Below are 17,966 nucleotides of genomic sequence, written 5' to 3' on the forward strand. Positions count from 1 at the left end.
ATCCTCTTTAATTTCTTTCATCTGTGTCTTATAGTTTTCTGTATACAGGTCTTTTGTCTCCCTAGGTAGGTTTATTTCTAGGTATTTTATTCTTTTTGTTGCAATGGTAAATGGGAGTGTTTCCTTAATTTCTCTTTCAGATTTTTCATCATTAGTATATAGGAATACAAGAGATTTCTGTGAATTAATTTTGTGTCCTGCAACTTTACCAAATACATTGATTAGCTCTAGTCGTTTTCTGGTGGCATCTTTAGTATTCTCTATGTATAGTATCATGTCATCTGCAAACAGTGACAGTTTTACTTCTTCTTTTCCAATTTGGATTCCTTTTCTTTCTTTTTCTTCTCTGTTTGCTGTGGTTAGGACTTCCAAAACTATGTTGAATAATAGTGGTGAGAGTGGGCATCCTTGTCTTGTTCCTGATCTTAAAGGAAAAGCTTTCAGTTTTTCACCACTGAGAATGATGTTTGCTATGGGTTTGTTGTATATGGCCTTTATTGTGTTGAGGTGGGTTCCCTCTATGCCCACTTTCTGGAGAGTTTTTATCATAAAAGGGTGTTGAATATTGTCAAAAGCTTTTTCTGCATCTATTGAGATGATCATATGGTTTCTATTCTTCAATTTGTTAATATGGTGTATCACATTGATGGATTTGCGTATATTGAAGAATTCTTGCATCCCTGGGATAAATCCCACTTGATCATGGTGTATGATCCTTTTAATGCGTTGTTCGATTCTGTTTGCTAGTATTTTGTTGAGGAGTTTTGCATCTATATTCATCAGTGATATTGGTCTGTAATTTTCTTTTTTTGTAGTATCTTTGTCTGGTTTTGGTATCAGGGTGATGGTGGCCTCATAGACTGAGTTTGGGAGTGTTCCTTCCTCTGCAATTTTTTGTAAGAGTTTGAGAAGGATGGGTGTTAGCTATTCTCTAAATGTTTGATAGACTTCACCTGTGAAGCCATCTGGTGCTGGACTTCTAATCTAATCCTGGATTTCTAATCTCATAGCATTGTGGTCAGAAAAGATGCTTGATATGATTTCAATTTTCTTAAATTTACTGAGGCTTGATTGGTGACCCAGAATGTGGTTTATCCTCTAGAATGTTCCATGCACACTTGAGAAGAAAGTGTAATCTGCTATTTTAGGACGGGATGTCCTATAAATATCAATTAAATCTATCTGGTCTATTGTGTCATTTATAGCTTCTGTTTCCTTATGAATTTTCTGTGTGGATGATCTGTTGATTGGTGTATGTTAGGTGTTAACGTCCCCCACTATTATTGTGTTACTGTCGATTTCCTCTTTTATAGCTGTTAGCAGTTGCCTTATGTATTGAGGTGCTCCTATGTTGGGTGAATATATATTTATAATTGTTTTATCTTCTTCTTGGATTGATCCCTTGATCATTATGTAGTATTCTTCCTTGTGTCTTGTAACATTCTTTATTTTAAAGTCTATTTTATCTTATATGAGTATCGCTACTCCAACTTTCTTTTGATTTCCATTTACATGGAATATCTTTATCCATCCTCTCACTTTCAGTCTGTATGTGTCCCTAGGTCTGAAGTGGGTCTCTTGTAGACAGCATATATATGAGTCTTGTTTTTGTATCCATTCAGCAAGCCTTTCCATTTTGGTTGAAACATTTAATCCATTCACGTTTTAGGTAACTATTGAGATGTATGTTCCTATTACCATTTTCTTAATTGTTTTGGGTTTGTTTTTGTAGATCCTTTTCTTCTCTTGTGTTTCCCACTTAGAAAAGTTCCTATAGCATTTGTTGTAGAGCTGGTTTGGTGGTGCTGAATTCTCTTATCTTTTGCTTGTCTGTAAGGCTTTTGACTTCTCCATCGAATCTGAATGAGATCCTTGCTGCGTAGAGTAATCTTGGTTGTAGGTTCTTCCCTTTCATCACTTTAAGTATATCATTGCCACTCCCTTGTGGCTTGTACAGTTTCTGCTGAGAAATCAGCTGTTAACCTTATGGGAGTTCCCTTGTATGTTATTTGTCGTTTTTCCCTTGCTGCTTTCGATAATTTTTCTGTATCTTTAATTTTTGCTAATTTGATTACTGTGTGTCTCCGCATGTTTCTCCTTTGGTTTATCCTGTATGGGACTGTCTGTACTCCCTGGACTTGGGTGTCTGTTTCCTTTCCCATGTTAGGGACGTTTTCGACTATAATCTCTTCAAATATTTTCTCAGGTCCTTTCTCTCTCTCTTCTCCTTCTGGGACCCCGATAATGCGAATGTTGTTGTGTTTAATGTTGTCCCAGAGGTCTCTTAGGCTGTCTTCATTTCTTTGCATTCTTTTTTCTTTATTCTGTTCTGCAGCAGTGAATTCCACCATTCTGTCTTCCAGGTCACTTATCTGTTCTTTTACCTCAGTTATTTTGCTATTGATTCCTTCTAGTATAGTTTTCATTTCAGTTATTGTATTGTTCATCTCTGTTTGTTTGTTCTTTAATTCTTCTAGGTCTTTGTTGTACATTTCTTGCATCTTCTCGATCTTTGTCTGCATTCTTTTCCCAAGGTCCTGGATCATCTTCACTATCATTATTCTGAATTCTTTTTCTGGATGATTGCCTATCTCCACTTCATTTAGTTGTTTTTCTGGGGTTTTATCTTGTACCTTCATCTGGTACATAGCCCTCTGCCTTTTCATCTTGTCTATCTATCTGTGAATGTGGTTTTTGTTCCACAGGCTGCAGGATTGTAGTTCTTGCTTCTGCTGTCTTTCCTCTGGTGGATGAGTCTATCTAAGAGGCTTGTACAAGTTTCCTGATGGAAGGGACTGGTGGTGGGTAGAGGTGATTGTTGCTCTGGTGGGCAGAGCTCAGTAAAACTTTAATCCGCTTGACTGCAGATGGGTGGGCTGGGTTCCCTCCCTGTTGGTTGTTTGTCCTAAGGCGATCCAACACTGGAGCCTATGCAGGCTCTTTGTGGGACTAATGGCAGACTCTGGGAGAGGTCACGCCAAGGAGTACTTCCCAGAACTTCTGCTGCCAGTGTCCTTGTCCTCATGGTGAGACAGAGCCACCCCCCACCTTTGTAGGAGACCCTCCAACACTAGCAGGTCAGTCTGGTTCAGTGTTCCCTGGGGTCACTGCTCCTTCCCCTGGGTCCCGATGCACACGCTACTTTGTGTGTGCCCTCCAAAGAGTGGAGTCTCTGTTTCCCCCAGTCCTGTCAAAGTCCTGCAATCAAATCCCAGTAACCTTCAAAGTCTGTTTCTCTCGGAATTCCTCCTCCCATTTCCGGACCCCCAGGTTTCAAAGCTTGACGTGGGGCTCAGAACCTTCACTCCAGTGGGTGAATTTTTGTGGTATAAGTGTTCTCCAGTTTGTGAGTCACCCACACAGCAGTTATGGGATTTGATTTTATTGTGATTGCACCCCTTGTACTGTCTCATTGTGGCCTCTCCTTTGTCTTTGGATGTGGGGTGTCTTTTCTGGTGAATTCCAGTGTCTTCCTGTCAATGATTATTCAACAGTTAGTTGTGATTCTGGTGTTCTCACAAGAGGGAGTGAGAGCATGTCCTTCTACTCCACCATCTTCGAAGATGATTTTAATAAAAATGGTACATAGCGTGGAAAACATAGTTGCTTATTACTTAGGGATTGTTTTAGATATAATGATAATTAGATGGATTAGTTAACTTGACCTTAACCACCTGTTAAATCTAAGCTTCCACATGAATTTATCATGGCTATTTTTAAAGGTACTATGTACTTTTGAGTTTCACCACTACACCTTCTTTTTGCCAAATGAAAAATATTATTTCAAGGCCAATTCTCCAAGTGTTTGACCTATAGCAGTCTTCGGATTCTTCAGCTGTATCTTCTGTCTTAGTCTATTCAGGATAACATAACAAAATACCAGAGACTGGGTAGCTTATAAACAAGAGAAATTTATTTTTCACTGTTCTAAAGTCTAGAAGTCCAAGATCAGGGTGCCTGCATGGCTGGGTTTTAGTGAAGGCCCTTTTCTGGATTGCAGACTACCTACTTCTTGCTGTGTCCTCACCTGGTAAAAGGGTCTGGGGATCCCTCTGGAACCTCTTTTATAAAGCACTGATTGCATTCAGGAGGGTTCCACCTGCATGACTTAAACACTTCCCACAGGCTCTACCTCCTAATACCATCACCTTTGGGGATTAGAATTTCAACATATAAATTTTTTGGAGGACACAAACATTCAGACCATAGCATCCTCCCTTTAGTTCTGTGACATCATACCACCCTGGAGCTTGTATAGGCTGATTGTTCTATCTCTTCTTCCTTCACTGATTCTATCTACAGTTCATGGACCCCTAAATTTGGACATAGTCTTCCATCTTCATCTCAACTTTCTTTGATCAATGTATACTCTCATAGCAAAAGTAATTTTCTATTAAAACAGAGACCTTTCAACTTAAATTTCTAGCTAAATTTTAGATACTTCAGAAGATCCAGAATCAAATCTAATGCAACACATCCTGAATCAAATTTATCCTCCCTACTAATCTTCCTTTCCATATTGTCACTGTCACCCCCATAAGGATGCATGCCAGAAATGTTAGTTCTCTTTTCTTTCCATCTCATATCAATATGACCAGTCACCAAGCTTTGTCTTTATGTATTTGAAATATGTCTTGTCACTATCCTAGAAGTTTTGACATGCATTATTTGACAGTAGAAAAGAATATACCTAACACATATTTGTTGGCAACTGTAATCATAAAGACTAGTAAATTTACCATCCATAGAAGCTCTCTGTGCATTCTTCTACATCTCATTCCCTCAAACGTAACCACTCTCCTGAATTTTGTGTTAATCACTTCCTTACCATTAAAATTACATTATCATATATATGTATTTATAGAGAACATGTGGTTTCATTTTGCTTATCTTTGAAATTTATAAAAATGGTATCTTCTGCAATTTGCTTTTTTCATCTATAATGCATATTGCTGCAGTCTATTCATTTTCACTGCTGAATTACATCCCATTTTGTGAATGTACCATGGTTAATTTATCTATTCTCCTGTTAACCATTAGGTCATTATGATTGTTTCCATGTTTCTGGCTTTTATGAAGAGTGCTACTATGAACATTCCATTATAGTGTATGTCTCTTGGTGCCCATATACAAGAGTTTCTTCAAGATCTTTCCTGGGAGTAAAAAGATTTATTGCAGATTGTGTGCTTGTTCAGACTCACAAGATAGTGCCAATTTGTGCTCTAGACTAATTGAACTAATTTACACTCCTCCTAGCACTGTGTAAGAAGAGTCCCTGTTGTTTCATGTGATGGTTAAGTATATATGTCACCTTGACTGGGCCATGGAGTGCCCAAATATTTGGTTAAATAGTATTTCTGGGTATGTCTGTGATGGTACTTTTGGATGAGATTAGCATTTGAATTAGCAGACCGAACGAAGATGGCCCTCCCTTGCTCTCTCTGCCTGACTGTTGATCTGGGACGTTGGTCTTCTCTTTAACTTGGACTATGATTTACATCATTGGCTCTCCTGGTTCTCAGGCCTTTGGACTTAGACTGGAACTACACCACCAGATTTCCTGGGTCACGCGCTTGCAGACAGCTGATCATGGGACTTCCCAGCCTCCATAATCATGTGAGCTAATTCCTTATACTAAATCAGTCTCTCTCTGTCTCTCTCTGTTTATTTCGCCCATGTTTCTCTAGATAACCCTGACTAATACCCTTCATATGCTCACCAACACTTGATTTTGCTAGACTTCTTAATTTTTGACGACCTGATGGGTGTGAGTTCATATCTTATTATGGTCTTTCACTATTTGAACTTCCTTGCTTGCAATGAGGTTATGAATATACTTATTCAATCATTCATTATTTATGTTTCCTTATTTATGAAATGGCCCTCTAAGCCTTTTGCCTAGTTTTCTGTTGTGGTATTTGTCTTTTTCTTGTTGATTCCTTGGAAGATTCTTATATCTTGGATCCTAATTCTAATCCATTTGTGGTTATATGTGCTGTAAATGTCTTCTCCCAGATTATACTTATCTTTTATCTTTATTTATGGTGTCTTGTGATTAACAGATTTAATTTTAATGTAGTCAAATGTATTAATTTTTCTTTTATGCTTAGCACTACTTGTATTTTGTGTAATGCTTGCCAACCTCAAGATCAGAAAGATATTCTGAATTTCTTCTTAAAGTTGTATGCTTTGCTTTTCACATTGAAATTCTTAATCTACTTGGGATTGATTTTTGCGATTGTATGAGGTAGGAATCTACTTTTTTTTGGCCACACTGCAGGACTTGCAGGATCATCGTTCCCCAACCAGGGATCGAATCTGAGCCCTTGGCAGTGAAAGCAGAGTCCTAACCACTGGACCTCCAGGGGATTCCCAGGAATCCACTTTTTTTTTTTTTTCTCTGTATGGATAACCAATCGTCTTAGCCTCAGTTAGTGAAAAAGACACTGCTGCCTTACAGATCTGCAATGCTGGTTCTGTCACATGTAAGTCTATAAATGTATATGTCTGTTTTTAGGCTCTCTAATCTACTCAGTTGGTTAATTTCTCTTTTCCTGAGCCAATGACATCTTGTTTAATCACCAGTGAGTCCCCTTTCCTTATTGTTGTTCTTTAGGAAAAGCTTAGCTATTTTGGATCTTTTCTCTACCATATACCTTTTAGAATAACTTTTCATTAACCCTGGTATGATTTTGGTTGAAAATTTGTGTATTATTTTGGGAAGATAGATATCTTTAGACCACATATTAGCATTCTTTTTGTTGAAATTTTTTTAATGCCTTTCAGGAAAAAAATTCTCCATAAAGGAGTTAATGTCCTTGTTGCATTTATTTCTAGATATCTTATATTTTTTTCTTATTATAAATAACATCTCTTTTCTAATTTATATTGTTTGTTTCTCAGGTATAGAGATGCAGTGGATATTTTAGATTGAGCTTATATTCAGACACCTTACAAAACCTTACAAAACTCTTGTAAAATAGTTTGTGGATATAATTTATTATTTAAAAAAACAAACACATACATAGCATTCTTACTATGTGTAGGCACTATTCCATACACTTCACAAATATTTATTTAATTATCTCAACATCCCTATGAAACAGGTTTATTTATTATTTCTTTCTTTCTTTCTTTTGCGGTATGCGGGCCTCTCACTGTTGTGGCCTCTCCCATTGCGGAGCACAAGCTCCAGACGCGCAGGCTCGGTGGCCATGGCTCACGGACCTAGCCGCTCCGCGGCATGTGGGATCTTCCCAGACTAGGGCACGAACCTGTGTCCCCTGCATCGGCAGGCGGACTCTCAACCACTGTGCCACCAGGGAAGCCCCAGGTTTATTTTTTAATCCCCATTTTACCGATAAGGAAACTAAGTCACAAAGAGATTAAGTAACTGCCCAAAGTCACAAATTTTCATTTGAACCTAGAAGGTGGGATTTAAATCCAGGCAGTTGATCTCTAAGCTCCATGCTAAACCAATAGCTTTGCTGCCTCCCCACTAGACTGAAAAGTTCTGTTTCTTCCTTTCTAATCCTTATCTTCCCTCCTTTTTTTTTTAACCTTTCTTTGAGGGTATTGTTTTGAATGTTAACAAAGATAATCCTTGTCTTGTTATTAATTTAAAAGAGAATACTTTTATTTACTTATTTATTTTTAACATCTTTATTGGAGTATAATTGCTTTTACAATGGTGTGTTAGTTTCTGCTTTACAACAAAGTGAATCAGTTATACATATACATATGTCCCCATATCTCTTCCCTCTTGCATCTCCCTCCCTCCCACCCTCCCTATCCCACCACTCCAGGTGGTCACAAAGCACAGAGCTGATCTCCCTGTGCTATGTGGCTGCTTCCCACTAGCTCTCTATTTTATGTTTGGTAGTGTATATATGTCCATGCCACTCTCTCACTTTGTCACAGCTTACCCTTCCCCCTCCCCATATCCTCAAGTCCATTCTTTGGTAGGTCTGTGTCTTTATTCCCGTCTTGCCCCTAGGTTCTTCAGCACCTTTTTTTTTTTTTTTTTTAGATTCCATATATATGTGTTGGCATACGGTATTTGTTTTTCTCTTTCTGACTTACTTCACTCTGTATGACAGACTCTAGGTCCATCCACCTCACTACAAGTAACTCAGTTTCGTTTCTTTTTATGGCTGAGTAATATTCCATTGTATATATGTGCCACATCTTCTTTATCCATTCATCTGTTGATGGACACTTAGGTTGCTTCCATGTCCTGGCTATTCTAAATAGAGCTGCAATGAACATTTTGGTACCTGACTCTAAAAGAGAATACTTTTAATGATTTACCATAGAAAGATGCTTGCTGTAGGGTTTTGGTGGATAACATTTGAGAGGTTAAGGAAATTCACTTCTATTCTTAGTTTACTAAGAGGTTTTTTATTGTTTTTTATCTTGAATGGGTGTTGCATTTAATCAAGTGGTTTCTCTCTTCAATTTGTTTTTGTGGTGAATCCACTAATTGATTTTCATATGTTGATCTTTGCATCCCTGGGATAATCCCAGCTTGATACTGATGTGTATTTTCCTAAATCCTGCTGAATTTGGTTTGATAATATTTTGTTTAGGATCTTTCATCTATCATCATTAGTGAGATACTCTTGTGACTTTACTCTTTTTCACACTGTCCTTGTTCCTGGGTCTCGGGACTGGGGAGGTGGGCAAGGTGAGGGCGGGGCCTTGAGAGCAGCCACACACTCTGCCCCCTCACTCAGTCTCTGGAAGGGGAGCGTGGTTCGGGCTGCAGGGCTGACTTCGAGCCCCCAGCGGCTGCAGCAGATTCCTCAGCGGCGGCAGCAGATTCCGCAGCGCCGCTCCCGGGGAGCCTGAGCCGCTTGGCTCCGGAGCGCGGTGCGGCCGAGACGGTTCCCTAGGTCGAGTTCAGGGCGCCCGGGGTGCGCTGGCGGCAGGTCGCAGAGCACCGCTTCCACCTGTCACCAGCCTGTAGGGGTGGGTTCGGCTGGGCAGGGGGTGGGAGTCCGCTCAGAGACCTCTTGTCCCTTCCAGTCAAGAGCCGCCCTCATCCCTCGAGGGAGCGCAGCGCACGCACGACATCGCACCCGGACGCTCGCCTCCGCCGCCTAAGAGAGGTACCATTCCCCGCGGGCTCCCTGTCTGCGTCCAGGTGACCCGACCCGGCAGGAGAGCACTGATCCGGAGGGTAACCTGAAATTCTTGAGGAATAAAATTCTCTGGTCCACTCAGTCCTTTGTATTATAAACTGGCCACTGTCAGCTCTGTTTGGGAAACCTGCACAATTTTCCACAACGTGAAACGACCCGACTAACCTAAGTTTAAATTTGTTTCGTTGAATTTGTCTCTTTAACCTAACTTCTTTTTTTGTGGGGGGGGGTGGTGGTTAGGGGGGAGTGGAGGACGGCGGTTTACGGGGAAGAAGGTGAGTACTGTCTTCCGGATCTGTCCTCGCCGCTCCACTCCTCCGACCTGGCTGTCAAGGTTGTGTCAGGGACATTTCCAATGCCAGCCTGGAATGGTAGGGCCATTCAAAGCGAATTTAGACCTTGACTTCACCTATAGGCTTCAGGCCGATTTACTGAGCAATCAGTTTTCAGGGAAACTTGTGCAAAGAATCGTGAGAAAATACCTAGATTTTGCTGAATGTTATTGGTGCTGCACCATGTCATATTGGCTTATATCACTTTTCTTGTCTTCGTGCTCCTTTGTGTATGTATGTTAATCTTCTCTAACCAGCTCCTGAACAACCTGAGAAAAGTCAGGGATCCACCAGATATCAGTGCATAACAAATATTTTTTCAATGAATAAATTTCATCAGTAACTTTGAAACCTAAAATGGTGCTTGAGCATCCAACACTTGATAGATTGGAAAGCGTCAATTTAAAGAAAACCACACACACCATTTTTTATGGTTACCTGTAGAAAGGGCTGCATTTTGATCTTCTTGGTTGAAATGTATTGTGGTAGGAGTCTTGGATAGAGAGACAGGAGACCTGAGAACTTGCTGAATCATATCACTGAGAATTTTTCTAATCTGTAAAAGTAGAAGGTTGGAACACATGCTTTTTAGAGTTTCTTTCAGCTCCAAAGGTCTTTGATGAAATGAATGTATCACAACTTCATAAACATGTGTTGGATTTCAGTGGCTCCTGAAGACTGTTTATCAGAATGTTGGGAAAGCTGTTGTTATATCCTTTCGAAGGAAAGTCTGAGAGTCAGCAACTTAGAGGAAAACCAATAAATACATAGTAGGCAAATTTGACTTGATCAAAACCAAATACATAAGTATTTATAATTTTTTAGGTTTGATAAAAACCAAATACATAAGTAGTTATAACTTTTTAGGTTTAAACAGATCATCAAGTAATTGAATAATTTTAAGTTAAAAATATATCTTCATTTTTTTTTTCTGTATAGAATATGAATTTTGCCACAAGAAGATGGTTCTACCTACCTCTGGGCTGCATGATGCTGATGAATCTGATTAACGCGGATTTTGAATTTCAAAAGGGGGTGCTTGCCAGCAACAGCCCAGGGATCATGGAAGACATTGATCTCCAGTGCTGGAATGCTTGCTCCTTGACACTGATAGATCTCAAGGAAATCAAGATAGAGCACACTGTGGATTCTTTCTGGAATTTCATGTTGTTCCTGCAAAAATCCCAGCAGCCTAGACATTATAATGTCTTCTTAAGCATAGCTCAGGATTTCTGGGACATGTATGTAGACTGCTTGCTTTCAAGATCCCATGGAATGGGCAGAAGACAGGTGATGCCTCCCAAGTATAATTTTCCACAGAAGATAACAGGAGGTAATTTAAATGTGTACTTAAGAGAATAGCAGTTTAGTTTTCTTAAAAATTCAATATTTAATCTTTCTGATTTTTAAAGTTTATCTAATAAGCTAACAAATTTGCCATATTTTTTCCTAATATGATCAGCTTTGATTTTCATTTTTACTGATTTTATATTATTTAGAAACCAGAGGAGCTCTGATGTGCAAATACTAGATTCTAAATGATCTTGGAATGATATATTTTTGTAGATCATTAGATTATCATCTTATTTTTTCCCCATGAGTAGTTCATAAGAAAGCCATTTAGCCATGTAATTATTCATATTACATTTGTTGAAAAAAAATTTAAACATCCACATGTATTTAGGCTTTTGAAATTAATTGTTTCAATAGGGTTGTTTAAAGGGAGGGAATCTTAAGAGTTCATATTAGAACAAATGTTAACAATTTTTCTTCTCTAACCTTATAGGACTGGATTTTACAAAACATGAGTTTTACATTTAAGAGAACACAGAAAATACCTCAAGCAAGATGACACCAACTTGAAAATTTAACCCTGTGTCAGTATTTATGAGCTCGAATATTTCCTGTAGCATTTATCAAAATTATTTCTAATTCTTTAATATTGATGAAGATTGTATTTTTGTCGATATGTAATTGTTTTATGGCTATTGAATTATCATTTCCATATTTTGGGGTATTTTGTCAATAATTTTTAATTTAGAAGGCATCTTTGTAAAGCCTTTTTTTTTTTTAAAGAAAAAACCACTTAAAATGCAAATACAACATATTTTTTAATACAACAATCAGTGCAGTAAAATTGTAACCAGTTTTATCAGGTATCTTCTACATAATTTTGACTTCAAAACTGTGCCAAAACTAATGCCAGTATTATCCTAAAAAGTAATATTTAATCTTGATGTAGTGTACTGTGTGGCTTCTGATATATGTATCCCATCACCAAGCTATATATTATTTTTCTATGCATTAAGGCCTAAAATTTTGTTTTATGTTCTCATTTTTATAGTCCTCATTTAAAAAAAGGAATAGCAAGCAGAAAAGCAGTTAATTTTATTTTTTATTTTATTTATTTATAAATTTATTTATTTATTTATTTTTGGCTGTGTTGGGTCTTCGTTGCCGCATGCGTGCTTTCTCTAGTTGCAGCGAGCAGGGGCTACTCTTTGTTGCAGTGCGAGGGCTTCTCATTGTGGTGGCTTCTCTTGTTGCGGAGCTCAGGCTCTAGGCACGCGGGCTTCAGTAGTGGTGGCACGAGGGCTCTAGAGTGCAGGCTCAGTAGTTGTGGCGCACGGGATCAGTTGCTCCGTGGCATGTGGGATCTTCGCAGACCGGGCTCGAACCCACGTCCCCTGCATAGGCAGGTGGATTCTTAACCACTGCGCCACCAGGGAAGTCCCCATCTTAAACCTTTTTGATGGTACTTAGATATAATGTTCTGTTAAATCCCCCCAGTTTTGGGCACAAATCATGTCATTTGTATATAGAAAATTTTATTCTTTTTTCATCATTTATTCATTCAAAAAAATTCATTGAGCTTGGAGGTACACTGCTGAGCAATCCACACACAATCCTTGACTCCCAGAGTTGTCATTGCTGTGGGACAAAGATGCAGCAGGAAATAATATAATTCAAAAGCACTTTTATGATGTCAAAATATGTTTTTTTTCCAAGAAAGAGGAATTGTAGCCAACATAGGGTTGAGTGGGGAACAATATGTATTTCTCTTTTGCCCTATTCAAAATCATCAGACTAGATCAGACAGATCATCCAAAAAAAATAAAACCCCCAAACCCACCAATTCTTGCAGTGCTATTATGGTAAAGACTCAGTCAGTTTCTCAGTTTGGGGTTTATGCTGAACTCATATAGCTTAACTCATAACCAGTTATTTTCCAGAGCACTGAAAGCTGAAAAAAGACAGCAAATCATCTAATATTGCTCCCAAAATATTTCTTCATGAGGTGATAAAATGGATAAAAATTGAGCATCTATGCTTAAAGTTCCTCTGCTCTTCCTATAGAATTTTTTTTTCTTTAAATAAAATTTTTACTTTAGAATAGTTTTAAGTTTGCAGAAAAGTTGCAAGGCTAGTGCAAAGACTTCTTGTATATGCCTCACCCATTTTTTCTTATTGTTCACATCTTACATTAGTCATATGTTTGTCATAACTAATGAACCAATACTAATACATTTTAAATTGAACTTCATATTTTATTTGAATTTCACTAGTTTTCCCCTAATGTCCTTTTTCTGTTCCAGGATCCTATCCAGGACACCACTTACAATGAGTTAGGCTCTAAGAAGATGTTTTTGATGACCTTGACACTTCCCGATGCTGGTCAGTTGTATTGCAGAACGTCCCTGAATTTGGGTTTGCCTAATGTTTTTCTCATGGTTAGACTGGGGTCATAGGATTTTTGGGGAAAACTACAGGAGTAAAGCACTGTTCTCAGCACTTCCTATCAAGGGTACATGCTGTCAACATGACATAGCACAGATGGCGTTTAACCCTGGCTGAGGTAGTATCTGCCAGGTTTCTTGGCTGTAAAGTTACTTTCCCTTCTCTTTCTATGTTGTATTCTTTGGAAGCGAGGCGCTAAGCATTACCCACACTTTAGGGAATGGGGAGTTATGTTCCACCTCCTTGAAAAGGAAATATCTACATAAATTAAAATAAATACAAGCGATTATGAAACATGGTTGCCAATGAAACTAATGTAAGCCCAGGCTATGTTGGCAGGTGTGTAAAAATGAGAGGGACTAGTTTCATTATACCCTCCATGTGTCCTGTTACACCTGTAAATTTTTGCTCGGTTCTGTTGGTCTCAGTATAGAGGAATAATCACAAACTGTAGCACTTCAGAAAGGGCTGGCCAGGTTCATAGTCTGGAATGACTAAATAAACTGGATATTTGACCCAGAAAGACTGAGGGTGAACATTATAGTTTTTTCCTGTGATATGAAATGTACCCTGTGTTTCAGAAGGCAGACTGAGGACCAGATGAACAAAAGTTGTTCACCTAATTATTCACTGGTTTTCATCCAATATGAGCAAGCACTGGCTAACAGGGTCTAATCATGGAATGAACTCCTCCCTCATGTGTTAAAAATCTCATTACCGAAGAGTGTTGAAGCCACTTTCATCTGTGCTCACTCAACTCCGTTTTTATTTTCTTGACTTTCTTTTCATTTAGTTTATTAGCAGAAGTCTGGGAGTTGAAATTTTGTTATCAGTTGACTCATGGAAGGAAATATACTGTCCACCTTTCAGCCAGGCTGGATGGGAGAGGCACAAATCCCCTAGGGCTTAGAAGTGGTATGGTGGGAGCACAGGATGTGAGGAGAGATGGAGACGTGTTAGAATTAGTGACCCTGTCAGACAGAGGGACTGATTTCACTGGCTCGCTGCCAGGTGGCTGGAATTGTAATATGCGAACTTGGGTATTGTCTGTCTACCAAGTGCAAGTGTCTGGATGAAGCAACCTTACTACCCTCCATCTGTGTACATTTCTTCCTCTGTTAAATGGCTGCTAGGTAATAACCTGCCCTATTTTACCTTTCCTCTTCCTGATGGGTAAGATCTACAACAGGGAGAAGTTCTACAGAACTCACAGATTATTTTGACTGCAGTCAGTCCTAATCAATCTGGAGATACCAAGTTGTACTACATACAAAAAATAATGTTCAGCCAAGAAATATCAATTCTGTTTCTACCCACTGGTTATATTAATGTAATAGTATTTATGCCTCATTTTAGAGAAAGTCTATCACTGTTACGAAGCACATACATTTGAACTACTTTAACATGTCCATGTTTAGCATTCCCGGTATAGTATTTTGTTGGCTGAACCTTCCCTTTGAGCTCAGGACTTTGCTGCCTTTGCAGAAGTTGAGGGGAAGGTTGCCAGGAGCTGAGGCCACCATCACACTTATTCAATAATTTATTTACTGAGGTGTTGGTTACAATAATGAATGAGATGTGGTTTCTATCTTGTCTTTAGGGAGCTTAGAATCTGAGGAAGGAACTTATAGTCTACAAATTGGAGTAAACATTCATTGCTTTTAGCCATGGACACTTCATCTCGATTCTATGTGTATCTCAGATGTAACTGAACGTGTATCTGGTGCTTTTTGTGTGGGCATCTCATCGTTGCATGTTCCTACCCACATCCATTCTTGTGTCTCAGTAACTCCCCTTTACATGGAACCTTTGTGCTTAGGGCTGCCTGTGAAGAAGAGGAACAAATTATGCTGTCTACTATCTTCTTGGGGGTGGTGGTAATAGAGAAAGGGATTCAAGAGAGCACAAAGCTCACTGATAAGCTGATGCACATTATGTACTCCTGTGAGCCACAAGGAGAATGGGCAGCTGGGCCAGGGTGAGAGGCCGCTGGTAACTCATTCTAATTAGAACAATAACAACAATTGCAATTTCTCCTCTCATGGCAGATGCTACTATCCTCACAGACAGAATAATGAAAAATTCCTGGAGGAATGTGAATTGGGGGAGGAGGGGTGAGGGGAAGAGGGAGGAGAAAGTAAGAGAAGGTGGGCCCAGTGGGGTGTTGGAGCCGTCTTTTATCTGATAATGAAAGTGGATTCTATGCATGTCTTCCCAACTCTGCATTCAGTAGCACCATGTTGGTAGCTTGAAATTGGTCATAGTGGGATTGGCAAACACTACAAATAAGGGTTTTTTCCCCTTGCAGAACTGGTTGTTATACATTTAACCAGTACACTGCTGTGTGCACACTATGGGCCTAGAGTCTAGACTCAAATTCCAGTATATTTTCCTTTCTGAGAAAACAGATTCTTGTCTCTCCCAGCCCTGGACGTGAACTCAATTTTGCCGCTTCCTGAGTGGAGAAGGAGGTTGACGGAAATGGATACAGGCTGTGGAAACCGCATAATGCCATACAGGGACACAGACACTTTGCTCTACATCTAGCATTAAGGCATCTACCTCCTATTTGGCAAGATACCTCCACCACCAAAAGAGTTTCTCCCTACTCCCCCTTTTCCTTCCCCATTAAGGAAGAGAAGTAGCATTAGAATTTATTTATATATTAAGAGTTAAAACATGTTTATTTTAGTTTTATTGTTTAGCTTATGAATAACATTTGCTTTTTATAGGAGAGAGAACTTATTTTACTTTGACCAACACATTTGTTGCAAATGTTTTTGCTGCCCAGTATTTGTATATACTTATAATAACATATATTAATAATATCCTGATTCCCTACTCCATCCATATGCTTTGGATGGGATTGGCTTCCTTCTGTCTCTGAGTGTAGGCAGTTCTCAGATCTGGCCAAAGTCATGATGAATGGTTCAGGAGTGGGCATATGGCCAATCAGGGGTCCCAAGATGCAGAGACAGTTGCAGAGATTGTTGAGAGATAGGCATGCACTCTTTTCTACTGGATATCAACCTGGGAGAATATAATTCAGGAGCTGCTAGGGAAGGAGAAGAGCCTACTCACAGAGTTTCAGTTCCTAGATCCAACAATGCCTGTAGTTTTAATCAGTCCTAGATTTGATAGCCCCAGAGCCTGTAAAAGTTGGTTTTTTTTGTTTTTGTTTTGTTTTGTTTTTTGGCTTAAACCAGTTGGAGTAGTTCACATCAATTGAAAGAGTCAACTGATACAACATGTTTTACAATTTTCAGTTAAGAGAATTGTAATCTTTAGAAAGAAATTGATGATAACTCTTCTCACAGTATGTGTTGATATTTTCAATAAAAATACATTATATGTGCTTTTATTTTAATAGTATTTTACTAAAATATTTATTCTAAAACATTTGCTTTACATTCATATATACAGATATTTAACTAAAAAATTATAAGCAGAATTTATTTCAAAAAGTCTCCAGAGTATTTTATGCGGGAACGCTCTTCTCTGGCTCATTCACAGTTTTTACTGCTTTTACTCTCTGTAAGGCTCCTCCTCGAATAGGAAGTTTTTTAAGAGCAATATCTGTATCAGCCAGAGGTCCTCCCACTAATCGGGCAGGAGTGCTTTCCACTGTTACTACACCACCAGAGGGCACCTAAAAAAAGCAAAAGTAAATATTTACGAGTCCATTTACAAAATTTTTCACTAAGAGGAAAACCCACTCATCATCCTTCAGCTAACTTTGGAAGAGACACAAAATGTACATAGTAACTAGGAGACAGCATGGACTAATGGAAAAATAAGGGCTTTGGAGCCTTTGCAATCAGGGCCAAATTATGTCCAGAATAGGACACCAGGAACACTGGAATATGGCCTGGATCTATTTGCCAGGCAAAGGAGGCACTGCACACTTTCTGTCAAAGAGATGTAGAGATATATTTTGACTAGTGTTTATAGCAGTTTCTTGGGAATCCTGGAGGGCGGGGTCTGGTCTAAACCAGAACTAGGCAAGGGTAGAGATAAATATGCCTTAACTATTTGATATTTGAACAGCAAAAAGAAAAAATATGAGACAAAACCCCATAGAAATAACACTCTTTGGGGATTAAATTTAATATCTACTAAGAAAAGTTATGGAGAAAAAAAATCTTACTGTTGTGTGAAGGCCTTTAATATCTGTCGGGTGAAATACTGCATTTGGTGGATGCTCACTGTATCTAGAGGACTCTATACCTTTCTCCTGAAGTCTTTTTGCTTTCTGAAGATTTTTAAATTAGAAAGAAAATAAATTAATTGCTATTAAAGCATTAACTATGGTACTTACAATGAAGTATACAAAATATATTTAATTGTGTCTGTTTTATGCTTTATTAGTTAGCACTAGCATTTACTCATTTAGGCTAAGAAAATAGTTATTAACAAGTTATATCCTTTGTACATTGCAGAAAACACCTGAAAATGTTACTGAGATTTCCATAGGTACTGGTAATATATGACCAAGGGATAAAGCAGGTCCTAAGGAAATCAGGTTCAATTTTTTGTACATAATTGAATAAGCTACTAAATTTACAATAGATGATACATGTTTTCAAATTATTTTGCATAAATTAAATACTAATTCAGTACACTTAAATGTTTCAAGCATTCAGAATAATGCAAACTATATAATTTGCTGCAGTTACAGTCAAGCTCAATAGTTGAGGCACTAGAACAGGCTAAATTCGAGGTAACAAATTATCTGCATGGTGGGGGCTGATTT

The 17,966-nt window shown here is 38.6% G+C and overlaps 2 protein-coding genes across 5 annotated transcripts in view; one reads left to right on the top strand and one right to left on the bottom strand.

Annotated features, from left to right (window-relative positions):
• The window catches only part of FAM237B (family with sequence similarity 237 member B), a 42,374-nt gene extending 31,537 nt beyond the window's left edge, over positions 1-10,837 (top strand). Inside the window, exon 3 of the mRNA XM_067746483.1 lies at positions 10,415-10,837. Coding sequence (XP_067602584.1) covers positions 10,418-10,837 — 420 coding nt within the window. The 5' untranslated portion in view covers positions 10,415-10,417. The remainder of the gene's footprint in view (positions 1-10,414) is intronic.
• Positions 10,838-16,569: 5,732 nt separating this feature from the next.
• Positions 16,570-17,966, bottom strand: part of CFAP69 (cilia and flagella associated protein 69) — a 73,882-nt gene continuing 72,485 nt past the window's right edge. For 3 of the 4 annotated variants that reach the window (XM_067746482.1, XM_067746479.1, XM_067746481.1), the window contains 2 exons: positions 17,361-17,465; positions 16,570-16,862 (listed from right to left, as the gene is read on the bottom strand). In XM_067746482.1, the coding sequence (XP_067602583.1) occupies positions 16,692-16,862; positions 17,361-17,465 (276 nt within the window). In that variant the 3' untranslated portion in view covers positions 16,570-16,691. The remainder of the gene's footprint in view (positions 16,863-17,360; positions 17,466-17,966) is intronic. The other variant, XM_067746480.1, reaches the window with a different exon arrangement.

This window comes from Pseudorca crassidens, chromosome 8 (assembly GCF_039906515.1).
Source record: "Pseudorca crassidens isolate mPseCra1 chromosome 8, mPseCra1.hap1, whole genome shotgun sequence".
NCBI lineage: Eukaryota > Metazoa > Chordata > Mammalia > Artiodactyla > Delphinidae > Pseudorca > Pseudorca crassidens.